The sequence below is a fragment of the Mesoplodon densirostris genome, chromosome 7, assembly GCF_025265405.1.
Source record: "Mesoplodon densirostris isolate mMesDen1 chromosome 7, mMesDen1 primary haplotype, whole genome shotgun sequence".
In the NCBI taxonomy this organism is placed as follows: domain Eukaryota; kingdom Metazoa; phylum Chordata; class Mammalia; order Artiodactyla; family Ziphiidae; genus Mesoplodon; species Mesoplodon densirostris.
The window spans coordinates 9,873,812-9,887,910 of NC_082667.1; the positions used below are offsets into that span (position 1 = coordinate 9,873,812).

Genomic DNA, 14,099 nt, shown 5'->3' on the forward strand with positions numbered 1-14,099 from the left:
ACTAGTGCCTCTTCTAAGCAGTAACAGCATCCTTGAGCTACAAGGTCGTTTAATGGAAAAAAACCTCATTTTTACAGAGGGCTTCGGACTTGGGCTCGGGTTAGATGTACAAGCTCTCCTCTAGAAAGAGCCGGAACAAAAGGAACGTGGCACCCCGCCACCTCCACTCAGTTGCTTCCGCTCCTATGAGAGTCACACAACCACGATGTTAGGGGGTCTGGCAGGACCTCCATCAAATCACCGCGGGCCCCGCGACCCGGAGGGAAACGCCTCTGGGGCCCGGCGCGATGCCGGGCTGGCAGCTCTGCCACGTAGCTGCAGAGGGGCGGCTTTCCAGCTAGTTCTCACGGTCTCCCCACCTTCCACGCCTGCTACCTCCATGTCGGGACTCGGATTGGCCCTCCCTCACCGCGCAGGCGCGAGCTTTTTACGCGCAGGTCCCAGGCCCCACCTCCTGCTTCCTTTCAGCTGCCGCGGGATACCGAACTGTCGTGCGTAAGCCTTCTATGCCGTCCTCGCTTTCCGGCTGCTGTTTCTCCACGGCTCTCCGCGCCCCCCGCCCCCGCACCGTTCTCTCCCTGACGGCTTACTTTGCGGCAGCGCGAAGAGCCCCACCCCCTTTCTCTGCGGAATCACCATGGCGGCTGGGGTAAGTTTGCCGGCTCTGGCAATCCAGGTCACCCTATCCGACGCCATCCTCTGCCGGAGTGGGTCCAGTCGGCGTCAGAGGGTTTCTGGAGCCGAGTGGGGAACTGATCCTGGGTCTAGAGACCGTACTGTTGGAGATTAGGGCTTCCAGGCCCCGGAGGGGAACTGAGGCTGGGGCTCTGGGAGGCCAAAGAGGTGGAAGGGTCTGGGGTAGAAGAGAAGAGGGATGCCAGATCCTGGCAGTCTGGGACCTGAGAACGGAGTTCGGTTCGTTGCCTTCTCGAGACGTGGGATCCGGGCAGGTTGACAGAACTTTTGCGATCGTTTTGTGGGGCAACAGGAGGGACAAGGGAAGAGGAGGGTCTTTGTGGGCACGTACGTCTGGCCACGGTTAAGGGTCGTCCTGCGGGGAGGTTTGGCAGCGAGAGGAGCCTCCGGACGCTGGAGTCAGACCAGTTGGACCCCGCTGGCCACGTTAATAGAAAGAGAGAAGGAAACCCCTGGGAACTCACTGCGGGACAGGACCGGAGGGATGGTACGCGTGACAAGGAATGAAAGGTTTTTTAGGGAGACCGAGTTGGCTTAGGAAGAGAAGATGCCATTCGGTCTCTAAGTGGCTGTTCGGAGGGGACTTGGAAATGTCTTGGTTGGTGTGTGTGTCTTGGAAACAAGGGTGATGCTTTTGAAGGGTGAGCGGCTCAGTAGAGTAAGCAGGCGCTCAGTGACCATCAATGAATGAACAAGGGCTCTGGGAAGGGAGGGGCGTGTATTTGTCGGCAGATGGAGTCTGAGGGAGCTAGAAGTTCTGCATTTCTTAGAGATGTATTTGAGGGGACGAGAACGCTTCCAGAGACGTCCTTACGGAAGGTCACATCTGTCAACAAGCTTTATTTAGCAGTTGGTGTGTAGTTCTCTCCTCGTATTTTGGAGGACTCTGATTACACAAGACTGCAGATACTGAAGAACTAACTTGGTTCACCAAAGGGAGTAAAAGAGTGAGTCGAAGCAGATTGGGATTACTCGGGGAAGTTGTTCCCGGGTAACACTTAGGACTGGGACCCTTCTAGTCATTAATGGCTTATTCCCCGCCTTTTCCCCACAGACCCTGTACACATATCCTGAAAACTGGAGGGCCTTCAAGGCCCTCATTGCCGCTCAGTACAGCGGGGCTCAGGTCCGCGTGCTCTCCGCACCACCCCACTTCCATTTTGGCCAAACCAACCGTACCCCCGAATTTCTCCGTAAATTTCCTGCTGGCAAGGTGAGTAGGAAAGTGGAGAGGGCCCTTTGGTCCTGAGAACCCAAGGAGAACTGAGATTCCATCACTCTGAAGATGACCTCCATCTTTAAAACGGAGCTTTCCATGTTACTTTTTTTTTTTTTTCATGTTTCAGAGACTTAAAAAAACTTTTATTTTGAGACAGTTGTGATTTCTTTGTTAAAAATAGTACACAGCTATTCAGTCATTTCCTATGAAATTCACAGGCTTCTTTGTGGGAGAGAGGATCAGTTTTGACTGATTTCAGTGCAAATAGATCAAATATTTGCTATGAGTAGAATTCTTGCCCCAAGGGGCTTACAGAGATAGATAAATAACCATGCTACATGTAGAAGAGATCAAGTGCAGTGGGGGAGTACTATAATACTTGGGATAATATAGACAAATATCGGACTCGGGTTTCTTGCCTTTTGCTTATTTGACTGAGGTTATATACAAACATCTAATATCTAAATTTTGGGGGTCTCTTATGTGAGTTCAGATTGTAGGGGATGGTAAGTTACTCATACACTTTTGGTTCTTAAGTTTCAGATAGTGTCAAGAGTTTGGTCAGCAAGGATTCTCAGCCTTGTATAAAAAACTTTATTCAAAACGATTGAGTCCCTGGGCTTGACTAGTGAGAAACTGCTGTGTATTTACTTATGACTGCTTTGTCCCCAGGTTCCAGCCTTTGAGGGTGACGATGGATTCTGTGTGTTCGAGAGCAATGCCATTGCCTACTATGGTAATCTGCAGTGGCTGGGGAATGGGAGGGTCTGGAGGTGATGGGGTGCAGGAGAGGGTGAGGGGAGCTGGAGCGGGCAAGGAGAGGAATTTTCAGGGACCTGCACTGGCTTTGACACAGCCCCAAAGTTCTGACCTTTATGTTCCGCCTCTGCAGTGAGCAACGAGGAGCTGCGGGGAAGTACTCCCGAAGCAGCAGCCCAGGTGGTGCAGTGGGTGAGCTTTGCTGATAGCGACATAGTTCCCCCAGCCAGTACCTGGGTGTTCCCCACCTTGGGCATCATGCACCACAACAAGCAGGTGAGCCTTGGAACTTGGGGAGAAACTAAGAGCAGGGGTGGCGTCAGCTCCTCAGTATCAGGGAGGAAGAAATAAAAAAGATTGAGGAAGGGTGATGCCAAGAATATGTGCATAATAAATACCTAATCTTTGAGCTTTCAGTTTGGAGCGCTGGGCTGTTGATGGTATATGGATTCTTTGTCAGACAGACCCAGTGGAGGTGGGAGGTCTGAGTGGCCAGACGAGAGGCCTCTGCTTTAGAAAGGTCGTACCAAATGGTAAGGGAGTGGTGGTTAGACCAGATGACCTCTAAGGTTCCTTCTAAAATTGAAAGATATATGCCTACGATCAATACAGTGGGAAATGAAGCCAGACTGCGCCATGAAGAAATTTAACATTGAGAGCTTCATTTGCGATACATTTAGAAAGAGCCAGGACTCTGGAACAGCTACCTTAGTTACTACTGGGGGAGAAGGGCAGGGACAAGGGTTGGTACCCACTGCCAAGTCTGACTGTTTTAAATCAATAGGCCACAGAGAATGCAAAGGAGGAGGTGAGGCGAATTCTGGGGCTGCTGGATGCTCACTTGAAGACAAGGACTTTTCTGGTGGGCGAACGTGTGACGCTGGCTGACATCACAGTTGTCTGCACCCTGTTGTGGCTTTATAAACAGGTGAAGTTTATAAAGAATCTGGGTTGACGGGGTAGGTGGGGATTAGAAACAGTGACAGGCCTGCCAGGTTATCTGTATCCTGCTGATGTGAGGGAGTCTGAGGCAACAGCTAGTCTTCAGGAATTCCAGGATTGAGTACCACTGTTAACAGAGAACCGGACTGGCCTCTTGATGGGCATTGAGCCAGAAGACCCAGCGAAGCCAAAGATCAGGATAAGGAAGGATTGATTACTTTCAACAAGAAAGGAAAACACCAGGGATCTTTCCCAATAGCAAAACTGGGGAAATTTTTAAGCTAAGGGTACATGCGTACTCATGATTGGGCCTTGGGTGGTTGACGGTCTGAGCTTTAGCTGATTGAATTCATGAGGGTCAGAAAATGTCATCATCATCATCCCTTAGGTTCCAGTCGATCTGGTAGTTGAGGGCTTCAGGCTAATCTTTACTATTGAAACAGAACTGGGAGTCTACTACTGATACACTGTCCTTGCTGCTGTTACTTCTCTTGCCTGATAATAGTTGTTTCCGCATTTTTGTTTGGTTGGTTTTTTTTTTTTTTTTTTTTTTTTTTTTTTTGCTATGCCATGCAGCATGCAGGATCTTAGTTCCCCGACTAGGGATCGAACCCGTGCCCCCTGCAGTGGAAGCGTGGAGTCCTAACCACCCGACCGCCAGGGAATTCCCAGTTTCTGCATTCTTTTGTTCCCTTAAGATCATTAATTACAAAGACCTGTTCAAGGACAAGCATTACAGCCAGGTTCAGCTCATAAAATGGCTTAGGCCAAAAATGGCTTCTCATGTCAAGAAAGTGCCTGGTTCTCTTTTTCCAGAGACCCTCTAACCCTGTCTTACACCATGACTGCTTTCCCTCCTTCTGAGAAGTTTGATCCTGTTCTATTGCCCTTAATTTCTGTTTGGCAGCTAATGTGTTTAGTTTGTTCCCATGTTTCTCAGGTTGCCCAGTTGTGCTTAGTTGTGAAGACAGAGGTAGAGGTGATAGCTTCAGCATCAAGATCTTTGGAGGCAAAACTAGGATCAGTTCTTGGCTTCACTACTTACTGGTTGTTGTGGGGAGGGTGTGTGTGGATTCGTTTAGTCCTCTTTTTTCACCCTGTGGAAGCTATAAAACCAGGGTAGTAATAATCGCTGTTGAGGTTATTGGGTTAAAGATGGCACATTGCTGGTTCCTAAACAGCAGCTCTTGGACTGATGCTGGACCAGAATAGTAATGTGATAACAGCAAAGAATAAAGCACCTACTTCGTGTCAGAGCCTGTGCCAGGGCGTAACAAGGACAATCTTAGTGAGTCTTTGCTTGTTGTGTGGGTGAAAGAAATTTAGCCCGGAAGTTGTGGAGTAGGATTTGAACCCAAGTACTGCAGAACCAGCACTACAGAGCTGACTGTGATGTATCCTTGACAGGATTATTTTCCCTCTGATCTTGGCAAATGGAAAAAATGGTAGATGAATTTTTCATGAAGCTGAGTTTAAGCACTCTGTTATTCTGAAACTTTTGCTGTTGAATATTTACTTTCTGAATATTGATGCATGTACATATCTCTCACACATCACATAGTTCATATAGATAGTTTTCATTATTTGCTTGGCAAAGTGAGTAGTTTGTAGTTCTCAGTTGGTCCCAGTCTTTTAAGTTTTATTGACATGTGAAATTATAGGTATGAAATGGCTTTGTAAAAGGAGTAAGGCACAATATAAATATTCCTACCAGGTAGATTCATACTGAATAGAGGGTGGGACCAAGCATCCATTAAATTGGATTGGACTGCAGGAGAGAGATTAGTAAGGTAAGTGGGCAGTAGCTCTCCAGGGAAAGCTGGTGTTCTGGGGGCTGAAAGGAAGCTGGAGCTTTGGTGTAGAAAGAAACAAGGGGCTCTGACTGGAAACTCGTCAGGATTTTTCCCTCCGCTGATGATATGTCCACTCTTGCATCCTGGCAGGTTCTGGAGCCTTCTTTCCGCCAGGCCTTCTCTAATACAAACCGCTGGTTTCTCACCTGCATTAACCAGCCCCAGTTCCGGGCGGTCTTGGGGGAGGTGAAACTCTGTGAGAAAATGGCCCAATTTGATGGTAAGTCTGAGGAGGTAGGGGAGCATGCAGGCAGGGTCAGGGGACTGGTCTGCTCAGTCTTAACCCCTTGATTTCCTGTCTAGCTTTTGGGTTATGTGGATCCACAGAACGTAGGGCATTGCACGTAGCAGCTAGTATTTTGTGATACTTGTCTTATACACACACATGCTCCCATTCATTTGTGTTAATATGTAGAATCATGATGCACGTGTATCTGTAGCTGAGGGTTGCGTTCTTGCTCAAGGATGTACTGTGAACTGGTAGCAGGCAGTGTAGCGTCTAGATCCCTTAGCTGTCCCACCCAGCAGTTTTCCTCCATTACTTTGCTTGTGCCTGGCTTGGGAGGGTTGTGGAAAGAGACCAGACATTGACTTTTCTCCTTCCCTTTGCACCAGCTAAAAAGTTTGCAGAGAGCCAGCCTAAAAAGGACACCCCACGGAAAGAGAAAGCTTCTCGAGAAGAGAAGCAGAAGCCCCAGGCCGAGCGGAAAGAGGAGAAGAAGGCAGCTGCCCCTGCTCCCGAGGAGGAGCTGGATGAATGTGAGCAGGCGCTGGCTGCTGAGCCGAAGGCCAAGGATCCCTTTGCTCACCTGCCCAAGAGGTACGGATGGTGGAGGGTAGGGGGCATGGGGCCCAGGAGGGCCTGTGCTCACCTATGTGCATCCCCCTCATACTGCTAGTGCCTAGGATTTTAGGTTGTCCATATAAAATTGAAAGATGTATTTTAGTTGCAAATAAAGCAGCTTCCTGACTTTACCATCAAGGGTTGGGTGACTTTTGAAAGGAGAAAACAAGTTCTGAATGCATCTAGTATTTGAGGATATCAGAACTCCCCTTCTAGCAAAGAAAGCAGATGGGCCCAGGGCCCAGAATTCGGTGTGGAGGTGAATTGTTTGGTCTTGCGTGCGCACGTTAGGATTTGAGATTGAGAACGCTTGGAACTCATACACTGAGGGCTGCAGGAAGGAAGAAGGTGCAGAGAGCCTCCATCTGCTCTGCTTTGCTGGCTTTGCCGAGGCAGCAGACACCGTGTCGGTGTCCTTTGATTGTCTTCTTGCTGTTTTGATGCATCAGCCTATATAAAAATTGCTCACTTTAAGAGAAAGGATGATGACCATGGCTACGCAGTGCCTGTCTGGTTTATTGTTTCCCAGCGTGGGGGAGTTAAACCCCGCAAGGAGAAGGAAGTAAATGGGGTGGTCGTCTGTGTCCTCTTCTCAGTCACCACAGGGGTTCTTGGAAGAAAGAATACAGTGAAGGGGGATTTTTAGTGTGAAAAAAGTGGTGCAGCCAGTACTTGCCCAGTTGTTTACCATCAAATCTTTCTTCAGTCACTGCTCCGGGTCACCTTATTAGAATTTCAAGCAATATGAGAAATGTCTTTTCCGTGGTCACGTCACTTAGTTCGCTTTTCTGTTTTTCTTGCCCATTCTGCCTTTCCTAAAGCCATCTATCCTTTCACTAGTGGGTTTGTTGGGGTGCAGCAGTGTTTGACCTCCCCATTTTGTCGTGGTTTGTATATGGGATGAAGGAGCACGCGCTGGTGGTAGGCATAAGAAGTATGTGGAGTTGTAAGCGACCTAGTACTGGATGGTTGCCCTTAGGAACCGCTGCTTCCCCATTTGGGGAGCAACTTGGGGTGCAGCTGAGAGCTCTTACTCCCAGGTACTTCATACAAGAAGGCTCCTAACGCAGCTGCTTTTTAAGGATATATTTCTTTCCAAACCAAAGTGATTACCTTGAATCTAGCACAGGGGCAGGTCAAGAGTGAGCAGGATTTTTGGTATCTGGAAGTAAGCTATGATAACCAACCCAAATTATGTATGCCCTTGTAACATAGGTACTGCTGATAGCTAGAGATATTCACACATATTGGATCTGTACACTGGGCAGAAAATAAATCGGGCAGAAAATAAATCAGGCAGTAAACTTAAAATCTTTAATAAACTTAGCATTTTTTTAAAAAATATTTTTTTTTATTTTTTGGCCGCGTTGGGTCTTCGTTGCTGCTCACGGGCTTTCTTTAGTTGCAGCAAGCGGGGGCTACTCTTCGTTGCGGTGCGCGGGCTTCTCACTGCGGTGGCTTCTCTTGTTGCGGAGCACGGGCTCTAGGCGTGTGGGCTTCAGAAGTTGTGGCACGCAGGCTCAGTAGTTGTGACTCACGGGCTTAGTTGTTCCGCGGCATGTGGGATCTTCCCAGACCAGGACTTGAACCTGTGACCCCTGCATTGGCAGGTGGATTCTTTTTTTTTTAAACAGTTTTATTGAAGTATAATTTCCATTATGAAGTATAATCTTCCATATAAAATTCAGTCATTATAATTATATAGGTCAATGCCTTTAACTAAATTTATAGATCTGTGTAACCACAAAAATTCAATTTAAAAACATTTCCAACACTACAAAAGTTCACTGGCAGGCGGATTTTTAACCACTGCGCCACCAGGGAAGCCCCAGCCCTTTTTTTTTTTTTTTTTTTTTGTATCGTTTGGGAGTGCTTATTAGTACTTATTTGTTGCATTACCATGGTGCACTCCTGGGCTGCCAAGATGGTTTTCCCCAGGATTCTTAATGACTCAAAGGTGATGTCTTCAAAGACAAGACCCATTTGTCCAGAGTTAATTTTAAGGCCTTCCAGCTACCCTAACCCTGTGGTCATTTGTTTGTTTGGGTTTTTTTTGAATTTTATTTATTTTTTTGTACAGTAGGTTCTTATTAGTTATCCATTTTATACATATATCAATCCCAGTCTTCCAACTGTGGTCAGTTTGGGGAGAAAAATGGACACATGGTCATAAATAATAAAGTTCAAACAGCTCAAGAGAAAGTGAAGAAAAACTCCCCAGCCCTACTGTTTTTTTTGGTTTTTTGTTTGTTTTTTAAAGTCTTTACTGAATTTGTTACAATATTGCTTCTGTTTTATGTTTTGGTTTTTTGGCCCTGAGGTATGTGGGATCTTATCTCCCCAACCAGGGATCGAACCCGCACCCCCTGCATTGGAAGGTGAGGTCTTAACCACTGGACCACCAGGGAAGTCCCCCCCAGCCCTACTTTTTGCGTGGTTGAGGAAGTAAAGCACCTCAGATGAGGTCTCTGATGTGCATTTGGGAAGGAACCTGGGACCCCCGGTTAAAGGACAGATTCTCTGCTTTGCTACATTGCAGCAGTGAGCAAGTCACACCACTTAACCTTATTTGTAAAGGGAGGGATGGTAACGTTCTCTGACTCTAGGGTTTGTTGACATTGATTATATACTAATGAATAATTGAACCAATTAAACATTCAGTATAAGGGGGTTTAATAGATTTATGGCACATTCATGCAGAAGATTATTTAGCCATTAAAACATCTGCAAAACATTCTTGTTAGCCAGGCAGTATTAAGTGAGCAAATTGTGTAGGGCACAGAATTACATGCATCATCTTTGGGAAACTGCCGGTGGGAAATACATTAAAATATTAGTTATCTTGTTTGCTGGCAAAGTGAGTGATTTTCTTCAGTTAGTATGTGTTTTAATAACTGGAAGGAAAGAAAAAAAAAAAGAAGAAGCCCTACCGTTGTGGGGGGGGCACCTCTCCTATTCTGAAGCTCAGTGTGCCAGATTGCTTCAAAGATCACCTGAACTTGTTTCTGAGCAGAGTAACTAAAGGACACGGGTGTAGGATTTGGGGTGGAGGCCCTTTGCAAACATTCACTTACATTGCTGTCATAGTGTGTGTAACCTGAAGAGGCCTGTGTGATGGGGAGGGGTGGGGGCAGCGACTTGGGTGAGTCAGGAACTGAGGGTGACTCTTGGGAAAGAGCCCGGGGAGGGGCTGGCCAGAAAAAAAAAAAAGGAGTCCTCGCTGTGAGTCTCCACCAGGGGGCAGCAGCTCGCCATGCCTTTCTTCGGGCAGATCCTGGGCCCCACCCTCCACGTGCCTAGCATATTTAAGCTGGGGGTGGGGGGATAAGGGAATGCCCTGGGCGCCTCTCATACCCCCCAGCTCTCCTCCCTTGGAAGGTGATACACATCTGCCAATCCAGCGACTCTACCTTTAAAGCAGTAAATTTGAGTGGAAACACCCTTAGCTTCTCTTAGCACGGCAACGTTGCTGCGGTAGGACCTTCTCCACCTTGATCTCCTTGCTTTCCTTCCTTCATTCAGTACCTTTGTGTTGGATGAATTTAAGCGCAAGTACTCCAACGAGGACACACTCTCCGTGGCGCTGCCGTACTTTTGGGAGCACTTTGATAAAGATGGCTGGTCCCTGTGGTACTCCGAGTACCGCTTCCCTGAAGAGCTCACCCAGACCTTCATGAGCTGCAACCTCATCACTGGTGAGCAGAGGGTGGCTCTGGGAAGAGGAAGGGAGGACATGAGGTAGTGGGTGACATGATTTCAAAGGCTGAATGTTCTTCCTTGCCCTTCAGGAATGTTCCAGCGATTGGACAAACTGAGGAAGAATGCCTTTGCCAGTGTCATTCTGTTTGGAACCAACAATAGCAGCTCCATTTCCGGGGTCTGGGTCTTCCGAGGCCAGGAGCTTGCCTTTCCGGTGAGGAGGGTGCAGGGGAGGGGCCTTGTCTCTTTAGGGTGGGGCGAGGACTTGGGAAGTATTCCTGAGCCGGTGGGCACTCCCGAGAGTTCAAGGCATGTGTCCATGAAGGAGCTGTCATGTTCACAGGAGTCCTGGGGTCTGATGATGGGTGTCTGCGCTGGAAATAACAGGTGTGGGGCAGCAGCCGATAACCTGACCACATGCTTCTACCTGGCTTTTTCTCCCCAGCTGAGTCCAGATTGGCAGGTGGACTATGAGTCATACACATGGCGGAAACTGGATCCCAGCAGCGAGGAGACCCAGACGCTGGTTCGAGAATACTTCTCCTGGGATGGGGCCTTCCAGCATGTGGGCAAAGCCTTCAATCAGGGCAAGATCTTCAAGTGAACATCTCTTGCCGTCGCCTAGCTGCCTGCACCTGCCCTTCAGGGAGAATGGGGGTCATTAAAGGAAACTGAACATTGAACCCTTTCCTGCCCTGCCTCCTTTGTTGGGTGATGGCTTCTTCAAAGGGGAGTAGATATGTTGAAGCAGGGTGTTGTCTATACCTGCAGGACCTCCCTGTGTAGGAGAGAAGTCTTCAGAAGAGCAGAAAGAGAGGCCTCTCCTCAGTTTTGAGTTTTTTTTTTTTTTTTTTTTGAATTGCCTTGCCTCTCCTGTGATGACCATCTTCTATCCTAGCTGGGAGAGATTGGATGTAGTTAGGAGGTGGTGACACGGGGCTTTTGTAACTACCTAACTCCAGACCTTCCCGCACGAAGGGGGAGAATACCTGCCGATGGGGTGAGAGCACAGCATGCAGAGCGACTTAACGCTACTTCCCACAACTGCCCTGTGAGGTGGGGCAGCAGCCGTATCCCAAGAGTCATAGTTTCAACACTTCAGACAAACAGCGAGAAGAGACTGCTTGGAACAGATACTGGCCTGTGGCCCCTAACCTGGCTACGGATTATCTCTGGGGTATCCCTACTTTCTAACAAGGAAGTGGGGTTCAGGGATTTAAGCAGCTTGCCTGTGATCACATCTTAGGTGGTGGAGACAGGATTTTGAGCCCGGTGGGTGTCACTGGAGCCTGTACCCTAAACACGCCCTAGCGCTTCCTGCCATGTAGAGCAGTCATAAATGTCTTCTAACAACCCTGCTCAGACCAGTGGCTGCTGTTTTTGCTTCTCTGAGCTTAATTTTTTTTTTTTTTTTTTTGCGGTACGCGGGCCTCTCCCTGTTGTGGCCTCTCCCGTTGCGGAGCACAGGCTCCAGACGCGCAGGCTCAGCGGCCATGGCTCACGGGCCCAGCCGCTCCACGGCATGTGGGATTTCCCGGACCGGGGCACGAACCCGCGTCCCCTGCATCGGCAGGCGGACTCTCAACCACTGCGCCACCAGGGAAGCCCTGAGCTTAATTTTTTATTATACCCTTTTCAGAGATCACTTGCCCCTACTCTTGATCGCCTTTCCTGTGTATTCTGAAGAGCATTAACAATCTCCCTGTAAATTTAACAGCTCAGGTGAAGTTGGAAACCTGGTTTGATTCACATTTTGAGGCTTCGGTCTCCAGGTTGTGGTTTTCTGAATGGTTATTTTTTTCCCATCCCTTACGTCCAAGCACAAAGCAAGGGCAGGGGGTCTTGGCTTGGGAGGGGAGGAAGGTGATCTTTCCCAGTACAGGTGGGGGCTGCTAGCTTTTGAGGGAGTAGGACTGTAATCTCGCTGGTACCTTAACTGCAGTTGGGGTTCTGTGAACAAATGGGCAGGGGAGAGTGGTGGTTTGGAATCCAGTTGGGTGAGGATGGGTTGATTCTTGCTCAGAATTTGCTCCTTGGTAGTTGTGAGTTGGTTCCAGACTTGCCACCTGTCTTGGTTCTGAGCATTCTGGCCTCCTCTAGGATAGGAGCTAAAAGTGCTAGGTGCTGGCCAGGGTGTGCCCTGAGCTGGTTGCCTGGGCCTCACAGAACCGGTCAGACTCCCCTCCCGGGTTCCATTTCCCTCCACACCCTCTGCTCCTTGGCTTGTGTAATTTTCACGACCTTCCTGGTATCCTTAATCTTCCCAGGACCTGAAGATGGAGGCAGGAGAGATTGAGCTGTGCAAGTAGGTTTGCGGGGTTAGGCCTGAGAGGCCCAGGGGAAAGGGGGCGGCTTGGGCAGCGGCGGGCCTGGCAGCCCACGTGCATGGGGGGCGGCGGTTCTGGCCTGGGGGCGCTGGACCGCCTCCTAGCCTCCCTCTGAGACTGCAGGAAGAGTGACTCATCCACACGTCCTGCTTCTTGTGCCTCTAGCTCTGGCGGTTTGGTGCCGAGGAGTGTGGCCAGGTTGGTTGAGGCCAGGCCTGCGCTTGGGGGAGGGCCAGGACCCACAAGCAGGAGGTGGGGTGGGAGGCCCAGAGGAGAGGGGGTTGTGGCCTCAGGAAGGTTTGCTGTTGGCCTCCAAAGGCGGGGGGGCCTCTACCCTGCCGGGGTGGGCAAGAAAGAGATTAACATCAGGAGATTCTAGGGCAGATGTGGGGCGGGGAAAGGGGGAGTACAGCTGTAGTTGGGTCGGTCCCCGCCCTGCCCCGGGGAGCCCTGAGTCACCACCGCACCGCCTGAGGACTCGGGATCTCTCCAGGATCCGCTTTGTGCCCGCCCCGCCCTCCGCGCTGCTCTGCTAGAGCCCCGCCCCCCGCTCCTCCCAGCGCGGGGTGTGGGCGCTCTCGGCCCCGCCCGGCTCCCTAGCCGCAGCCAGTGAGAGCCTGCGCCGTGGGGACGTCTCCCGTGGTGGGGTCGTTTTAGAGACGTGCCGGGGAGGCCCACGCTACAGCTGGCGTCCCCGCGCCCACGCGCCCACTGCGCTGCTCAGGCCGGCAGAGGCTGGGGTCGCGGGGCGGAAAGGGAAGGGGCTGCTGCGAGTGGGTGGAGAGCTGAGGACAGGGCAGGATCTTGGAGAAATGGGATAGGATGAGGGAAGGAGGAGGCTATTTCACCCACTTACGGAGCAAAATCTCAGAGCCTCCAGAAAGGGAGGGTGAGAAACTGGAGAGGGGGCCGGGTCTCAGACGTGCGTTTGACTGCAGATACAGTCTTTACAGTGGCTGGAGTGTGAATGGGAGGCCGATACTTGGTTTAGCTCGTAGATAAACCAGTAGATACTGGTTATAAGCGGCTGTTTATTTTAGCTTTGTTGGCGTTTCTGCTTAAGTCACTTATTAAAAAGTCAAAAGCCTTTAAAGTTCTTCCAAGAAAGACCTAGGTTGTCTTTTCTTCATGTCCTGGTTGGAGCTGGACAGCTGCTGCTCACACTGGGTCAGACCCATCCATCCCACCAGCTGCCCACATGCCCCAAATGTGCCACTTCCCCTTTTGAAGGGTGGGGGAAGGGTCTAGAATGTTGAAGGGAGAGGAGTGAAGTGCTTTGAAGACTCCACCCAGTCATTTCTGAAATTAATACCGTGGTTTTCATGGCAGCCTTTCATGGCATGTCCTCAGAACCCGAACTTACCCTCCACACATCAGATGGGTGTTCCTGGGTGACTGGCTTCCCCGGCTCACCCCATCAGTGGTACCTGCAGGACACTGTAACTTCCCCAACTTGCTTTGGTCCTCTAATGTATTTTGGTTTTGGGTTTTTTTGAAATAAATTTATTTTCTTTATTTTTGGCTGCGTTGGGTCTTCGCTGCTGTGCGCAGGCATACTCTAGTTGCGGCGAGGAGGGCTACTCTTCGTTGCGGTGCACGTGCCTCTCATTGCGGTGGCTTCTCTTGTTGCGAAGCATGGGCTGTAGGTGCGTGGGCTTCAGTAGCTGTGGCGCATGGGCTCAGTAGTTGTGGCTCGTGGGCTGTAGAGCGCAGGCTCAGGAGTTGTGGCGCACGGGCTTAGTTGCTTCGCGGCATGTGGG

General features: G+C 49.9%; 1 protein-coding gene across 1 annotated transcript; it reads left to right on the plus strand.

Moving 5' to 3' along the window:
• Positions 1 to 542: 542 nt before the first annotated feature.
• On the plus strand, positions 543 to 10,695 carry EEF1G (eukaryotic translation elongation factor 1 gamma). The gene is made up of 10 exons (XM_060104412.1): positions 543 to 649; positions 1,751 to 1,909; positions 2,588 to 2,651; positions 2,808 to 2,950; positions 3,459 to 3,602; positions 5,560 to 5,689; positions 6,085 to 6,289; positions 9,836 to 10,008; positions 10,102 to 10,226; positions 10,458 to 10,695. The coding sequence occupies exons 1-10, from the start codon at positions 638 to 640 to the stop codon at positions 10,614 to 10,616; spliced, it is 1,314 nt and encodes a 437-aa protein (XP_059960395.1). The 5' UTR covers positions 543 to 637; the 3' UTR covers positions 10,617 to 10,695.
• Positions 10,696 to 14,099: the final 3,404 nt, after the last annotated feature.